The following is a 14948-nucleotide window of genomic DNA, read 5'->3' as shown; positions in this document are numbered from 1 at the left end:
AGTTCAGAATAAGAATAAAGGTGTGGCGCCCTGTCTCTTGGAACCTTGCCACTCAAAATGAGGTCTGTGGACCATCAACATCAGCATCACCTGGGAGCTTGTTGGGAATGCAGAATCTCAGTCTAAGTTGGATCAACACCTCCATCCAGGATTCTGCATTTACAGCAAGCTCGTGGGTGATACCAGTATTGTCGGTCCATGGGCCCTACCGAGTAGCAAGGTCTTAGCACACTGTCTTCGAGCTAGTTCTTAGGTGGATCCTGGTGTCTTTGCTGTCCTCCCATCCCAAGAGTGGATGATTGATGATGCACTTTCTGTGCTTCCAGGAAGCCTTGAGATACACAGCCTAATATAGATATGACAGATGTACCTTGTCATAACACTGTAACTCGAAGTGAGGCTCAACGTAATTCATCTATCAGCATTCAAAGCATCTGGGGTAGAATGTGTAAAGACTAATGAAAGCACGATGGCCAAGAGGTTGCCAAATGGTGAGCGGCTGGGGTAGTTGGAAGGACAGAAGGTACTTTCTGGGAATCCTGCATGCCTACAACACATACATTAGCAGTTTGTCACTCAACAGGAAGGGCCAAGATCTCTTTAAGCAGAATTAGAGTGTTATCCCTGCTGTCCTGGTGGAAAATAACAGCCCGACCTAAAAGAGAGAGCTGGGTTCAAGACTCACTGGGAATGTTGAATCAAGTCAGTTACACGTAGCTGAACCCAGGGAGTGGAGAATCTGGGTTGACACTCAAGTCACTGGCCCTGAGACTACAGGAGGAAGAGGGATCTGGGATCCATGTTTCTCTCTTGGATAGATGGAGTGTGAGGTATTGATGGGACATGCCGGGAAGGTATTAAGGTGCACGACCCTGGGGCTCTGGAGAGGAGTAGGGCTGGAGCTGCGCCGACAGTACTGGGTAGACTTGGTGATGGTGTTTTTGCAGCTGCAGGTGTGGATCAGATCAGTCAGAGAGAGCACTTAGAGTGAGAGGAGAGGAGCATGGGGCGTAGGGCCCTGCGGAAGAAGAGCGTTCCAAGGAGTCGGAAAAGGGACACCAGGAGAGGTGGTCAGCATGCGATTCCAGACTGGTTCAGGATGGCCCGGCTGGTGTGTTGTTTTTAGAAAGTGGAAGGGCGATATTCTTACAGGCCTGACAAGGTTTTCAGTCATCATCCTTGATGATGGTGAGGGCAGCCCTTTGTTTTTTTGATATTGTTTGGTTGTTTCTAGCTTACTAGTTTCTTCTGTGCATTTTTTAAGGTCCTTAAAATTCTGGTCAGGGCAGTGATGGATGGGATGACTGACCGTAGTGGAGATGTCGCAACCAGCCTCAAAGGAAAGCTGCAGGAGTTACTTGGCAGAGTAACTTCAAGAGTGACGAATGATGGAGAGATCTGGAGGCTGTACGCCCAAGTGTATGGAAATGGGCAGAGTGACAAGCCTGATGAAAATGAAAAGGTAAGTCCCTCCTCAGCCCTCCGGGGCTCCTGCCTTGTGTTTGAACCTATGTGTAGTGGATTTGCTCTCTTGATGGTTGGTGGAAGACTGTAATAATCTGAAAGATAAGATTAATACGCTCAAGTTTTCAGTTGTGATTCAGAGTGTTTAACATAAGCTCTCTGAATTGTGGACAGGCTAAGATTTGTAAGCATTCATCTTTTTTTCTTTCTATGAATTTTTCCTATATAGCTGTTCTCTGTTTTTCACAAAAGGGTCTCTTTAACCCACTCTCCATCCAGAGCTGCAGCGAACAGCTGGTTCTTGTTATTCCCTGCACCCCTTTCTGCAGGCTCCTTGCTGAAGACTAAGGTAGGCAGGGTACAAGGACAAAGGAGCGTTTAAATCCGACATGGGGACTCTGAAGGGGAAAAAGAAAAGGGAGCTAGATAAGAATATAGGAGAAGAGCTTTTAAAATCTAAACATAAAATATTTTACAAAGGTTGCCCTGCCCCTTTCTCACAAGCGTGGTGGAAGACCCGTTACCTTCAAGTTATGCCTCTTATCTTAGAGCTTAAAGGCGCCTCCAGACTTTCCAAGGTTGGAATGCTCACTGTTTGTGTTCTTTCTGAAACACCCACAACAAATCAAATGTACTTCTTGTGTGAGTTTGGAATTAGCCACAGTACAGCTAATCTGTGGGATTCTTAGCTGTTCTCTCCGCCCTCAGTCCACCCAGCTGGCTTCCACCAATGCCCTGTCAGCGCAACAGGACACATACTCACGTGCATGCGTGCGCACGCTCCTACTTTCTGTCCTTCCATTGCTTATTGAATTACGTAGTCTCTTGCATATGAGGAATTAAGGGTACTCTGAGTTCTCTGACCCGTGACTTGTCCCCCAGGAATCCACAAGGACAGGGTTGTGAAAGAGAGTGTCTTAAACGTCTGTGAGTTTACATACCTCCCAGTAATTTCAGAGTTTTCACCAAGTTCACACCTGGTTCTCTAAACTGGTCTTTAGACTGATGGCTACAAGTACTCAGGAAATATGTACAATTCTTACAGATTTCCAAACCAAGCGTTTCTGTTTTTCTATTGGGGGGAAGTGTCTCTGTCCAGATCCATCCACTTGATTTCTTTTACTTTCTCACTGCTGTTGGCTTTGCCCCTTGGAGGGGAGTATCAGGGACTGGGCTGCGTATCACAGAGGCTGGCTTTTCAAGTTGGAGTTGGTTCCATATGACTCCCAGGAAACAGAGTCTGAAACGTGGATTCTTCTCATGATTCTGAATGTTGTTCTTTTTCTTTCCTCAGGCGTTCCAGTATCTCTCTAAGGCGTACAAGTGTGACACACAGTGCAGTGGCTGGGAGAAAGATATCACGTCATTTAAGGAAGTGGTTCAGAGAGCCTTAGGACTTGCACATGGTATTTGATGTGATGTTTGATATCCCTAGCATATTTTAATGGATTTTTACTGATAAGAAAAAGTATTAGTCAGAAGCAAAGTTCTATTCCAAGTAACTTCTGATTATTTCATCCTATTGAAATTGTTGTATTTAATTCAGCAAACATTTATAGACCAACTGATATGTAATAGGCACTTTGGAGCAATAAGAAGAAATAGGATAGAGGCTTAAATGCTGTTTGAACAAGTGACAGATGTTAGAAGCTTTAGAGAGATGAAATACCTTTACAGCTGTATCTGACCTTCACTTCACACAGAGTCTGTTTGCACTAATGATGTAGTAGTAAGACAATCTTAACTTCTCTTGACTCATGTTCTTCCTTTTTAAATGAAAATATTTATCCATAAAAATACATAGATTTCTGGGGTACATAGCAATATACATAAGAGCTATGGCATGTACAAGGGAAATTTTTAAAAATACAATCTAATCCATATCTTTGGGAAATTTAGTGGGCAATATTTGAGGGGAGGGATGACCTTACATATAAAGTTGTATGCTGCTGGGTAAATATATTCCAGATAAAGGCAGCTTTTAATTATCAGCATTAATGAAAAGTACACTAGTGAAAGGTAGTAATGCATTTTTATATTTATGTTTGAATGTGGGTGTGTGATGCCCTGAGAAGGCAATGCAAAGAAAGTAATGAAGCCACACTGTCAAGAACGGAATCACAAGGACTGTGAACCTATCCTAAAGTCCACCTCTAAGTCCTGCAACTAATAGTTACAGCAAATAGCGAGCCAGCGAGGGACAAGAAGTCCCTCAAAAGAAGTCACAGAATATTCAGACAATTTAGAAATGGGCTTTGATATCATTGACAAAAGGATATAGATATCCAGTTTCCTGGGCTACCTCCCCCTCAACAGCCAAGGCTGAGGTTAAACTCTGTAGAGCTGAAATTTCGTGTAGAAAAGGTTGAGATAATGGCTGATAGACCGGGAGGGATGGTCTAGGATGGCTGGGATTGTGCTGACCCCGTGGTAGGTGGGCTCAGGTGGAGTTCAGTCTGGATGCCTTTGGTCTTTGTGGATATAGTGCTCTGTGCGGGGAAACCCGTGCTAAGGTATATTATGTACACAGTCATAGCAGGGTGCAATTTAACTTTGAAGAATTTATCTGATCTACTTCAACTTGCCAACCCTAAACATTTCTGTGAACAGCAGGCTCTGTAACAGTCAAAGACAAGGTATTTTCTGTAATCACTAAGTGACAGTTAAGCCTGTCAAATATAAATATGCAGGCTAAAGAAGTACTCTAGGACAAATCTTCATTTTGCATCTTAAAGTTGGTTTTAAACTATTTTGGGTACTGTTTTTCCCCTCATCTGGGCAATACTTGGAGAAAAACAAGTGTCCGTTCTTTTAAGTTTCCCTTCGACTTTAATGAATTATGTGTTCGTGCTGCTACAACATTTTAAGCATATTTGAGTGGATGCTTTCCTTTCCTTTCTAGTGATATTTTAGATTGAGGAAGATGAATCTTAACCTTTTCTGTGTTGCTTTTGTATTCCAGTGCTGTGTCGAAGAAAGAGCTGAGTTTCTCTGTTATTTCTGTTCTCTTTTTTGTCTTTCTCCCCATCACTTTTCTCTGCCTCGCCCAATTCTGGAAAAGGAAATATAACATTAAAAAAAAATCTTGCATGATTGATTCCCTATTGGGTTGCTATTTTTAAGAGTAACCATGTGCTTCAGAAAGCTTGGTAAGACACTGCAGTCTCCACATAGTGTTGGAGAGCCTTCTCTATCAGTGTTGTCATTGTGTACCCATCGTTCTGTCTGGAGGGTATGCATTTACAGTCTCTGCTCTTCTATTTTCTGGGAAAGAGTGGGCAAAAGTTCTTTCTTTCTTTGCCATCCGGAAACTTTTAAAATAACAGTTGTGCATTTTAACTACAGTCTGCCTGGAGGAAGCATGTCTGTCTTGGATTTCCTGATGATTTGAAACAGCAGGTTCTCTCTGTCTCTCTCTAATGCCTTTTGGAAATGGGATTGAGGAATAGGACTCATAGAGCGTGTGTTTGTCTGTTTGCTCTATTTTTTTTGTTTGTTTTTTTGTTTTTCTCTGACGATGAAGGAGTGAAAGCAGACTCACGGCTGTTTCTGACGTGTTACTAGGGACTAAGTAGCCCCAGCACCACAGCTGTGCTAGTCACTACCTTCCTCTGTTAAGGGACACAGACATCGTAATCCTCTCTATCTCCAGGTTACCCGTGCCCTCTGAAAATGAGTGTAACATTGTTGATCACCATGTGTCCTTTCAAGGTCTAATTATTACTTTGGAATAGGAATGTCAAACAGAGTTCTCACCAGCCGTGGATGATGTTAAGGACTGACAAAACTATTTTGCCAGGCACAAGCAACCTCCACCAACAGATTAGAGTTTACATTCAAAAAGAAGTGTGTTTTCGATCCCTGTTCTAAGATACAGGGTACTAAGTAGACTTCAGTTTTTGCGCTGTTTGGTGTAGTTTAAAAATAGGATCTGGTTATTGGTCTGCTTGTAGTGAGCGTAATTTAGAACAACAAAAACAAGAACAAATCAGGGGAGAAATATGAGGCATTATGTTTTTACAAAGTTCTTCACTTGTTCTTAAAAAGCATTAGCAGGCTGGGCCTTCTGCTAGGGAGGGTTATACCTCTTCATAATTCCAAGTTTTAGGAAAATGAGCTCCCCAGAATGCTGGAGGCAGAGTTGTTGGGAACGAGTGACTGACGTCTCCCCCACTCCTTCCTAATGGATGCCAAATGTGGCTCATGACCCTAGAGTCTGGTGGTGGTCATGTTCCCTAAAGGCAGGCACCTAGGTTGTAGATTTCCCTTCTTCCAGAAATGGTGATGTAAACCCTGAGTGTGAAAATGCAGTAAGAATTGAGCTGTAAATATCTGGCATGTCACTTCCTTGGCTGGTGTCATTGGCAATCGAGAGTCCTCATTGGAGACTCAGTCTGAGGGAAGCCATGTTAAGACATGCCGCATCTGTTTTTGCTCTCTTGTGTTCAATTAGGCCTAGTGTCTCTTCGCCTAATTTCATTAGCTTTGTGTGTGTGTGCGTGCACGTGCATGTGTGTCTTCAGAGTCTCTTCCCAACAAGCTGTCACTCACCAAAAATCACCATTTTCCTCAAAATTCTCCTTTTAGCAATAAATGATCCTTCTTGCACATAAATTATGTCCCATATACCAAATGAAAATTTTCCCTGTAGAAATATTTCTGAAGTTTGTTACCATGAAAGCCTAATTAGTTCATTTTTGTCCCTGTAAATTATCATTATCCATTTTTAACAGATGTTTTCCCCATATTTGTCTTTCAGTGGCTATAAAATGCAGTAAAAACAAATCCAATCCCCAAGAGGCTGTACAAGTGCTTTCTTCAGTTCGACTCAGTTTACGGGGCTTGTTATCTAAAGCAAAGGTGAGAGTGAAATGGGAATTAATTAAAATTGTCATAGGAGTAAAATGTCTTTGGTATCAGTCAGCTACTCTTAATTCTTTTACTTGAGGGGTGATTTTAGGCTCATGTTGTATTTTAGATATCCGCCCCCAGGTGATTTGTTGTCCTGGTGAGGGTATCATTGACCCAGTGGCTAAACCACCCTACACATGAGTGACTTAGGAGTCTTTGAAATTAATATTTATAATCCAACTCTTAATGCTCTCTTTAAGTTAAATTAAAACAGTATTATCACTTTTCCCAAAGTGTGCCTTAGATACCACTGGCAGCTCTTGGGTAAACGTTTGATTTTTTTTTTTAATTGAAATATAGTCAATTTACAATGTTGTGTTGATTTCTGGTGTACAGCAGATTCAGTTACATACACATACGTATGTCTTCCTCTTCACGTCCTTTTTCACTATAGACTATTACAAGGTATTAAATACAGTTCCTTGTGCTATACAGTAGGACCTTGTTGTTTATCTATTTTATATATAGTAATTAGTATCCACAAATCCCAAATTCCCAATTTATCCCTCCTCAACCCCTTTCCCCCATAACCATATGATTTTAATATATATTTATTTCAGTGCATATCAGAAAAAGTAGAACTAGTACATCAAACCTACAATTTCATGAACGTTATTGCTTATTTTCCATTTAGAGTAGTGTTCTAGTATTTCCTTTAAAAAAGACTTTTATTTAAATAAAAAAATTGATTTAGAGACAAATATTAAGGAGGTGGTATATAGATTTGACAAAAATGGGTGACTCTGGCTTAACATCTAAAATATATTCTGTGAGTTTACAAATACCAGCCTGTGAACCAGTGCTAGGATTGGGACAACCGACAATCACCAAGTAAGCTTTTTTGAAGACTGGACTCCAGGTCTCTACCTGTGACAGATCAGGTCTGGGACGGAGCCTGAGAAATCTGTGGTAAATTTCCCAGCTCACTCTACCATGCAGCCGGGTTTCGAGTATACCTCTGCAAGCAGAATTTAGAAGACTATAACTTCTAGCACAGTTTATACTTTATTTTCTAATCTTTACTTGCCTTCACTTGGGTTGCAAACTAATTTTAAGTCACTTCTGAGAGCAAGTGTGTGGCATGCGAAGGTGGCTTCCGGACATGTGTGAAAGCCTTCCCAGAGTGTGCATTTTTTGTTAATGCCTGATGTTTTCAGATCAGAGAATCATTTTTGCCTCTTTAGATTATTAACTCATTTTTCTGTCCTTATTAATCTGCATGCTGGAACCAGATTTCTTTAATTTACCTAGGGGAACTATATTTCCTCCCATCTGGGCAGTACAACTTCAGAATTACGTGTCTCTCAGAAAGCTGCAAGAGCTCTCTCAAAGAAAGTCAGTGTAGTAAACTTTTTCAGTGATTCTCCTTCCCAAGTTGGGAGCTTAGTTTCCTAGTTTTGGTGAGATCACTAACCTACCCATAATGGTTTATTTCTTCAGGATGTACTCTGCAAGTTTCCCTATCTCTGGACAAAGCTTTTTCTTGTAATGTATTAATTTTACGTGAACCTATACTTATATGACTTAAATAGTCTTACCTATACTGTCCATCCTTTCATATTGTGGGAGAGTCCCCAACGTTGAAAATGAGGCCTCAGAACATCATCTGTGTGTACATTTTGTTCTCATTATATCTCAACTGGATTATCCAAAAATGGGAAAAATTGCTTCTCAACACCTCTTTTGAAAGCACCTTTTTGCATGTAATATTTCGGAATCTCTGATTTTGTAGTAAATCATATACCTGTTCTACTTTCTGAACAAATTGGGTTTGCTGAACAGAACTGCATTCCAAAAGAACACTTTTTTACAACACTTTAAAAGTGAAAATGAATGAAGATAACTGTTAAATAGCAGGCTTGGTTTGCATGAATTGCTCATTTTTTCTTGGCTGGCCCAGGACCTCGTGGAAACAAACTCCTACGTAGAACCTAGAGACTCACCTAAAGTCATGCCGTCCATGCTTGGCCAGGACAGAGTGACTGCTCGGCCCTCAGCACCCTGTCATTGTACAGATTTGCTGCAGGGGAGGCATGAGGGCAATGCATGGGGGATTGCAGATGGAACAGATTTACCACTCACACCCTATGTGAGCCTCAGCAAGTTATTCCATCTTTCTAAGCCTCAGTTTCTCTCTGCTTCCTCCTTACCTTATAGCAAGTGATACAGATTTATGATGATTTGCAATCACTGTAATTCTCTTCTGTGTGTGTGTGTCGGGGTGGTAATTAGGTTTTTATTTACTTATTTATTATTTATTTTAACGGAGGTACTGAGAGTTGAACCCAGGACCTCATGCATGCTATATATGCACTCTACCACCAAGCTGTACTCTCCCTCCCCCCCAGCCCCGTAATTCTTACTAAAAATAAAACATGCTGTGTGAGTCCAGGTTACTTTCCTCAAAGGTGTTTTCTCTACTGATCACATCGCAGCAGTTGGTATGTCAATCTGTGTGAAACGCTGTGCAAGGTGTGGCTACACAGCCGTGTGGCTACACAGCCACGTGACAATGCTTTACAAGATGTTTTTGAAGTTCAGCACTCAGGTGACTATTTTTTGCTCCATGAATCACTATGAGAAACTCTAACCTTAGCCCAGTCATGATGCCATCTCCAAAACATCTTCCAGGTTCCCTCTTTAGAAGATCTGTCAGTATCATCTGTGGTAGTATATAGTCATATTTCAATGGTGAATTTGATTTTTGTGAACAAATCATCTAGTCAGGTCTGATGAAAAAGATATGGTAAGCTGAGTAAATTACAGTTTTGATTAATACACACACACACACACACACACACACGCCATCCTGAAGCTGATTTTCTTGGGCGCCTATTCTGGCTTGGCAGGCAGTTCTTAGAGTGGCATTCCAGAATGTTTCAGCCATGGTGGCATTATAGAAGTGTTTTGCAATATGCCCCCCCCAGCAATTCCTTTTACAGAAGGAGGGAGCTTTTTTTTTAAATTAAAAAAAATGTTATTGAAGTATAGTCAGTTTACAATATTGTGTCAGTTTCTGGTGTACAGCATAGTAGTTCAGTTATACATATACATATATATATTCATTTTCATGTTCTTTTTCATTATAGGTTACTACAAGATATTGCATATAGTTCCCTGTCCTATATAGCTTAAACTAGTTGTTTATCTGTTTTGTACATAGTATCTAGTCATACAGTTTCTAGTTTTATATATAGTATATAGTTAGTGTCTGCAAATCTCAAATTTATTCCTTCCCTCCCCTTCCCACCCACCGGTAACCAGAAGTTTGTTTTCTATGTCTGTGAGTCTATTTCTATTTTGTAAATAAGTTCATTTGTCTTTTTTTTAGATTCCTCATATAAGTGATAGCATATGGTATTTTTCTTTCTCTCTCTGGCTTATTTCGCTTAGAATGATGATCTGCAGGTCCATCCATGTTGCTGCAGATGGCATTATTTTAGTCTTTTTTGTGGCTGAATAGTATTCCATTGTATAAATATTCCACAACTTCTTTATCCAGTCATCTGTCAGTGGACATTTAGGTTGCTTCCATGTCTTGGCTATTGTAAATAATGCTGCTATGAACTTGGGGTGCATGTATCTTTTCAAATTAAAGTTCCCTCTGGATATATGACCAGGAGTGGGATTGCTGGATCGTATGGTAAGTCTATTTTTAGTTTTTTTTGAGGAATCTCCGTACTGTTTTCAATAATGGCTGCACTAAATTACATTCCCACCAACAGTGTAGGAGGGTTCCCTTTTTGGAGGGTGCTTTTATTTTATTTTGCTGAGCTTTTTTGCTTTTACTGAAAATTGATAATCTTTGTGACCTGAGTCCTAAGCCATAATTAATTTTCAAATAATTAGCATAAAGGATATGATTTATATGAATCGGGATATTTGTTTTGCTTATATATACAACAGATAGATTTGGTTTGTTTGGATGAACAACGTCTGTTTATCTAAAAACCATCTTATGACATTGAAACGAATAATCAGTATTCAGGGCAACCATTCTGAAGAACAGAGCTCATTTGAATTTACAAGTTCAGGCATGTTTGATTGTTGCAGCTTATACATTTCCAGGATGGTGAACAGAACAAACACCAGTTGCTACTATAATGTTGTGGTATTATTATGCAAAGGGAATTTTAATTCTATATTCTGTATATTATTTTAAAGGGATTTTCTTTGTTTTGATAGTTCTGCTTTATTCTTTATGTCGCAGCAACTTTTTACAGATATGGTAAGTGGAAAAGTTTCCCAGGAGTTAGCTGATGAAACAGCAGCTATGGATGCCTTAGTAACAGAGCTTCAAGACCTAAGCAACCAGTTTCGCAATCAGTATTGACCATCCTGGGGACAGTTTCTGGAAAAGGTGCTTCACCTTCTGAAATTTCTCTTATACCTGTGTATCTGAAACACAACATATTGATTTTTTTTTAAATAAATTCCTCTTTTATGGCTAACGTTCTTGCTATTGTGATTTTTCCAAATGTTTGAACTTTCTGAAATATGTTAGATAAAACGTTCCTTCCCTCTTTCTTTAGGCTAATTACAGTTGAATTCACTATTTTTATTATTTTTGAAATATTTTAGCACAAAGCGCAAAACAAGTTATACTTTTCAGCATGGGGTTTATTCTCTCTCAGCCTAAAATGAATTAGATCATTCTTTGGAAAAAGTCTAAACAGGAAAAAAAAATCGTACACTACAAGTTTGTGGAATCCTTTGGTTGGCTGATGTATTATCCAAAAAGTGATAAAAGAGCACATTCAGTGATGGAAACCTTTACACTTCTTGAGATTTTGTATTTGCATTAGAAAGATACAGGCTTAGCTGAATTAGAACCGTGGGTATGGTCTAACTTCTAAATAAGAAAATGCATGAAAAAACTGATACAACTCAAATTTTGACTGAGCCATTAGCCACTAGGAACCAGGCTGACCCTCCACATTGTATATACTGCCAGCCCTTAAAGATGGTTGTTTAATAAGGTTGCTCTGAGTGAAGACAGCTATAAATGGTGCCATATTACAAAAATGCCAAAGTAAAATGTTTTCTTAGTAATGTCTGGAAACAAATATTGAAGGCAGCAGCTGAGCTTAATAATCTTACTACAAAAGTCATAGTAAGGAATTTGGTCTTGGCTTGGGTTGCTGAATGTTGGATCCCATGTATAAGTCATTTGACCCTTGCTGTTTTCCATGTTCTTATTTATAAAATGTGAATAATCCTATTCCTTGCTGCTTTGTGAGTTTCTACTGCCTTTGGGAATTTAAAAATACATAATCCACAAATGTAAGTATTCTGAACATTTAAAAATTTTTTAAAAATTTTTCATCAGTGAATTTTGGTTATGAATGCCTGCCAGTGCCTCTTTTCCTCAACCACCTGCTTCTCTTTTCTAGTGTCATACTAGCCTTTAAAAAACAGTTGATGTATGTCTTAGCAGTTTCTCTTACAGAGACAGTAACTATGAGAAAGACCAATAAAATGATATCATAGCATGAGTTAACATTAAATGTCCACTGATATCTTTTATGGAAGCCATTGGGGAATAGGTGGGTAGGTAGATGGATGGATGGGATGGATGGATGGATGGATGGATGGATGGAGGGAGGGAGGGAACGAAGTTTTAAGATTAACTCTTTTATCAGTACCTAGTTGTGAACCCCAGTAGATAACAAACAAATACTGAAAAGAGAAAAGATTTCAGGAATCGAGTAGAAGATTGAAGAAAAATTTCCAAGTTTTAGAAATTTCAAATTCTCAGTTTGTTTTCCTTTGGGCTCAAGGTAGAAGGGCACTGGTGACTATGAGTTGTCACAAACCAAGTCACAAAAGGATTATTCCCTTCCAGTCCTGTTCTCAAATGCTATACTGGACCAAAGTCTCCAGGAAGCTGCCCTACACCTCTGTTTTCTTGAAATGATCTCACAAAAGAGCTATTAGAGGCAGTCTTTTAAATGTCTAGACCTATTAGTTACATTGTGTAATCTTACTTTGGTGAATGTTTAACATAACTGAAGGAAGTGTGTGGGGAGGTACTACAGTAAAGTAGGAAAAGCTTGGGTTTTGTCAAAACCTCGTCTCTACCACCTCCTAACACTTAGTACTTAACACTCTAGTGCTTGATTCTTTCATCTGTAGAAGGAGTGTTGTGATAATAGTACCTCCCATCAAATTCTTAGTATCTCTCAAAGCACTTTTACCCAGCTGCAGAGGCAGTAACACAGTATCTGTTAAACAGCTACGTTTCATTTCCCGTAGAGTCTTTGGTGCTTCGTATTGCTATATTATGATTTAAATATTTGCTATTTCCAAATGCCTTATCTTTTATAAATTTCAACTATGGTTTTTTAGTATTAATACATTTGTTTTCAGAATTACTTTTTTGCTTTGTCAACTAGAAAAATATAAAAGATGGTATCCTCTAATCTTTATTGAATTCCCAGAGCGTGAATACTACTACTAATTGCTGCAAGCTGCTGGGCTCTCACCAAGCACCAGGTAGGGTTGTGGTGTCACCAGGAAGCTAACGTTCCCAAGCTCCAGAAAGAGAAACAGTGAGAATTCAAAGACTGCTAAAGCCTGCATTGCTTCTCCTTGCTATGTGGGGACTAGAAAAAGCTTCCAATGGTGAGCTGATTTCAATCTTCTCTTCCTAACAGTCGGACACCTGGGAAGTTTGCCTGTCATTGTTTATAAAGTTTTTCAAGGAGAGAAGTTCTGTGAGGTCTCAGTTAACAATTGTCTATGATCTGTTAAGATGATTTAGGATAATTTTGTCTTAAAATTTTTATGAAGTCTTTGCCTTTTTCCAAAGAAGCAGTATAGTAAACAGGGACCTTAACTGCAGAGGAGTTAAAATAAACCCCAGTGGAATAAGAAATCTCTTCTTTACACCCAAACCCAAAGTTCAGGAAGCTTAGAGAGTTGGCACTGAGTCTGGGAAACAGAGCCATGGGGTGTGTGTTGAGGAGTGGTGAGTAGAGTGGTGAGGTTCAGAACTGCAGAATCCCGGAATGGACTTTGAGGTTCCCACGTAGGGGTGGAGAGCTTGGCCTTACCTCCAATGGAGCCTCCGTACAGTAATGAGGACCCCTAACATTGAAAGCATTGATGTATTTAATTATGTATCAAGGCTATTTTTTCTCTTCATGCTGTGCTTATTTCTGCTGGACATCTCCTAGTGTGCTTTCATAAGCAGAAACGTAAAGAAGTGATACCGAGTATGTGTTGTAAATCCACCTACTTTCCAGACTGTGACGTAAGCAGAGGTCTGGCCAGTTTGGGCTATTTGTGACCATTTCTCCAAATTATGGTAAGTCTGCTAGGTTAAAACCCTGGGTGAGTCTGATGAAAAGTATTCTTTTTCCCCCATTTCTGTTTGTATAACATCCACATTAACCTAAATCACTGTTTAGATAAGGTAACTACTTTACTGGCCAAGAGTGAGGAATAAAACCTGTTAGGTGGATGCAGCACACTTCCTTTCTCCCTGTTCATTCAACAGGCTCTATAGTGAAATGGCAAAGAGCCTTTATTCAAATGGTGGGCGCCATGCTGTGGTGATACAGATGAATTTTTCACAACATGCAGAAGTGCTTATAAATAGATAGGTTTCAATCAACAAGCTTATTCAGGCATGTGCTCAAATATAGTAGCTGCATTCATTAGATAGACATTTCCACTAATCCCAAGACTATGCTAATAAAAGAGTAATCCCTTATGGGCTGAAGGTAGCGCTGGCTTGCTTTTAACTCTTACAGAGTCTTTCACAGACCAAGGTCTAATAATAATTGTAGCTGCATTAGGTTTTCACCACATGGACTATAAAAGCTGAGCTTATCTTGACACTTTTTTCTTTTCTTATTTTTTTAAATTGCAGTTGCTTGGTGGACAAAGAGGTACTTTTTCCTAAGGATATACAGCTCTCAACGAAGCCAATTTAGAAACCAGTTGTGTGTGCGTTTGTGTATGTGTTCTCATGACTTTATTATAAAGCACCTACTTCTTCACCCTGGTTAAGAATGTGGTTAATAAGGAGTTCACTTGAGCAGATTTTGTTTTTTCCCTTTGACTTGGGGATAAATAACAAGTTAATGTCAATTCTGAGGAGATTTGCAAACTCTTAGTAGAGTAGTTGGGCTTCTCTGTGGACCTCTCCTTCCCTGGGCTTGGCCTTGTTCAGCAAGGCCTTCTCTCCTCCCGTGCTGTCAGAGCTGGCTGTAATTAGCTCACTTGGTACAACACTCAAATTCTTCCCTTGCCAGTGATGTCAGATCTACCTCCCTTTTTATTATGCTGACTTCTTATAAACCACAGTGACCTATGAGTCAACCACACCATCTCTTGGCCCTGTGCCAACATTGTGATCTACGAAAAGGGACTCCTGCCAAGGACTGTGAGGCAGAGGTGGATAGTAGGAAAGTGGTCTTCTGAACAGTAAGTGTCAGCCATTTTGGAATCTTTTTTGTGGTATTATTGCCAGGAAGGGGGGCGGGGAGGTAAATCATATTAATGTTGTTAAGGAGCTAACCCTTTGCATTGCTAACTTTTTCCAGACTGAGGGCTCAAATAAACAT

General features: G+C 39.8%; 1 protein-coding gene across 2 annotated transcripts in view; it reads left to right on the top strand.

Annotated features, from left to right (window-relative positions):
- Positions 1 to 10826, top strand: part of TTC27 (tetratricopeptide repeat domain 27) — a 146196-nt gene extending 135370 nt beyond the window's left edge. For both annotated transcript variants that reach the window (XM_006197260.3, XM_072937936.1), the window contains 4 exons: positions 1265 to 1462; positions 2759 to 2870; positions 6224 to 6324; positions 10586 to 10826. In XM_006197260.3, coding sequence (XP_006197322.1) covers positions 1265 to 1462; positions 2759 to 2870; positions 6224 to 6324; positions 10586 to 10708 — 534 coding nt within the window. In that variant the 3' untranslated portion in view covers positions 10709 to 10826. The remainder of the gene's footprint in view (positions 1 to 1264; positions 1463 to 2758; positions 2871 to 6223; positions 6325 to 10585) is intronic.
- Positions 10827 to 14948: the final 4122 nt, after the last annotated feature.

This window comes from Vicugna pacos, chromosome 15 (genome assembly GCF_048564905.1).
Source record: "Vicugna pacos chromosome 15, VicPac4, whole genome shotgun sequence".
Classification (NCBI taxonomy): domain Eukaryota; kingdom Metazoa; phylum Chordata; class Mammalia; order Artiodactyla; family Camelidae; genus Vicugna; species Vicugna pacos.
Note: the sequence above shows the minus strand (reverse complement) of the source record. Positions and strands in the feature narration are given on the sequence as shown.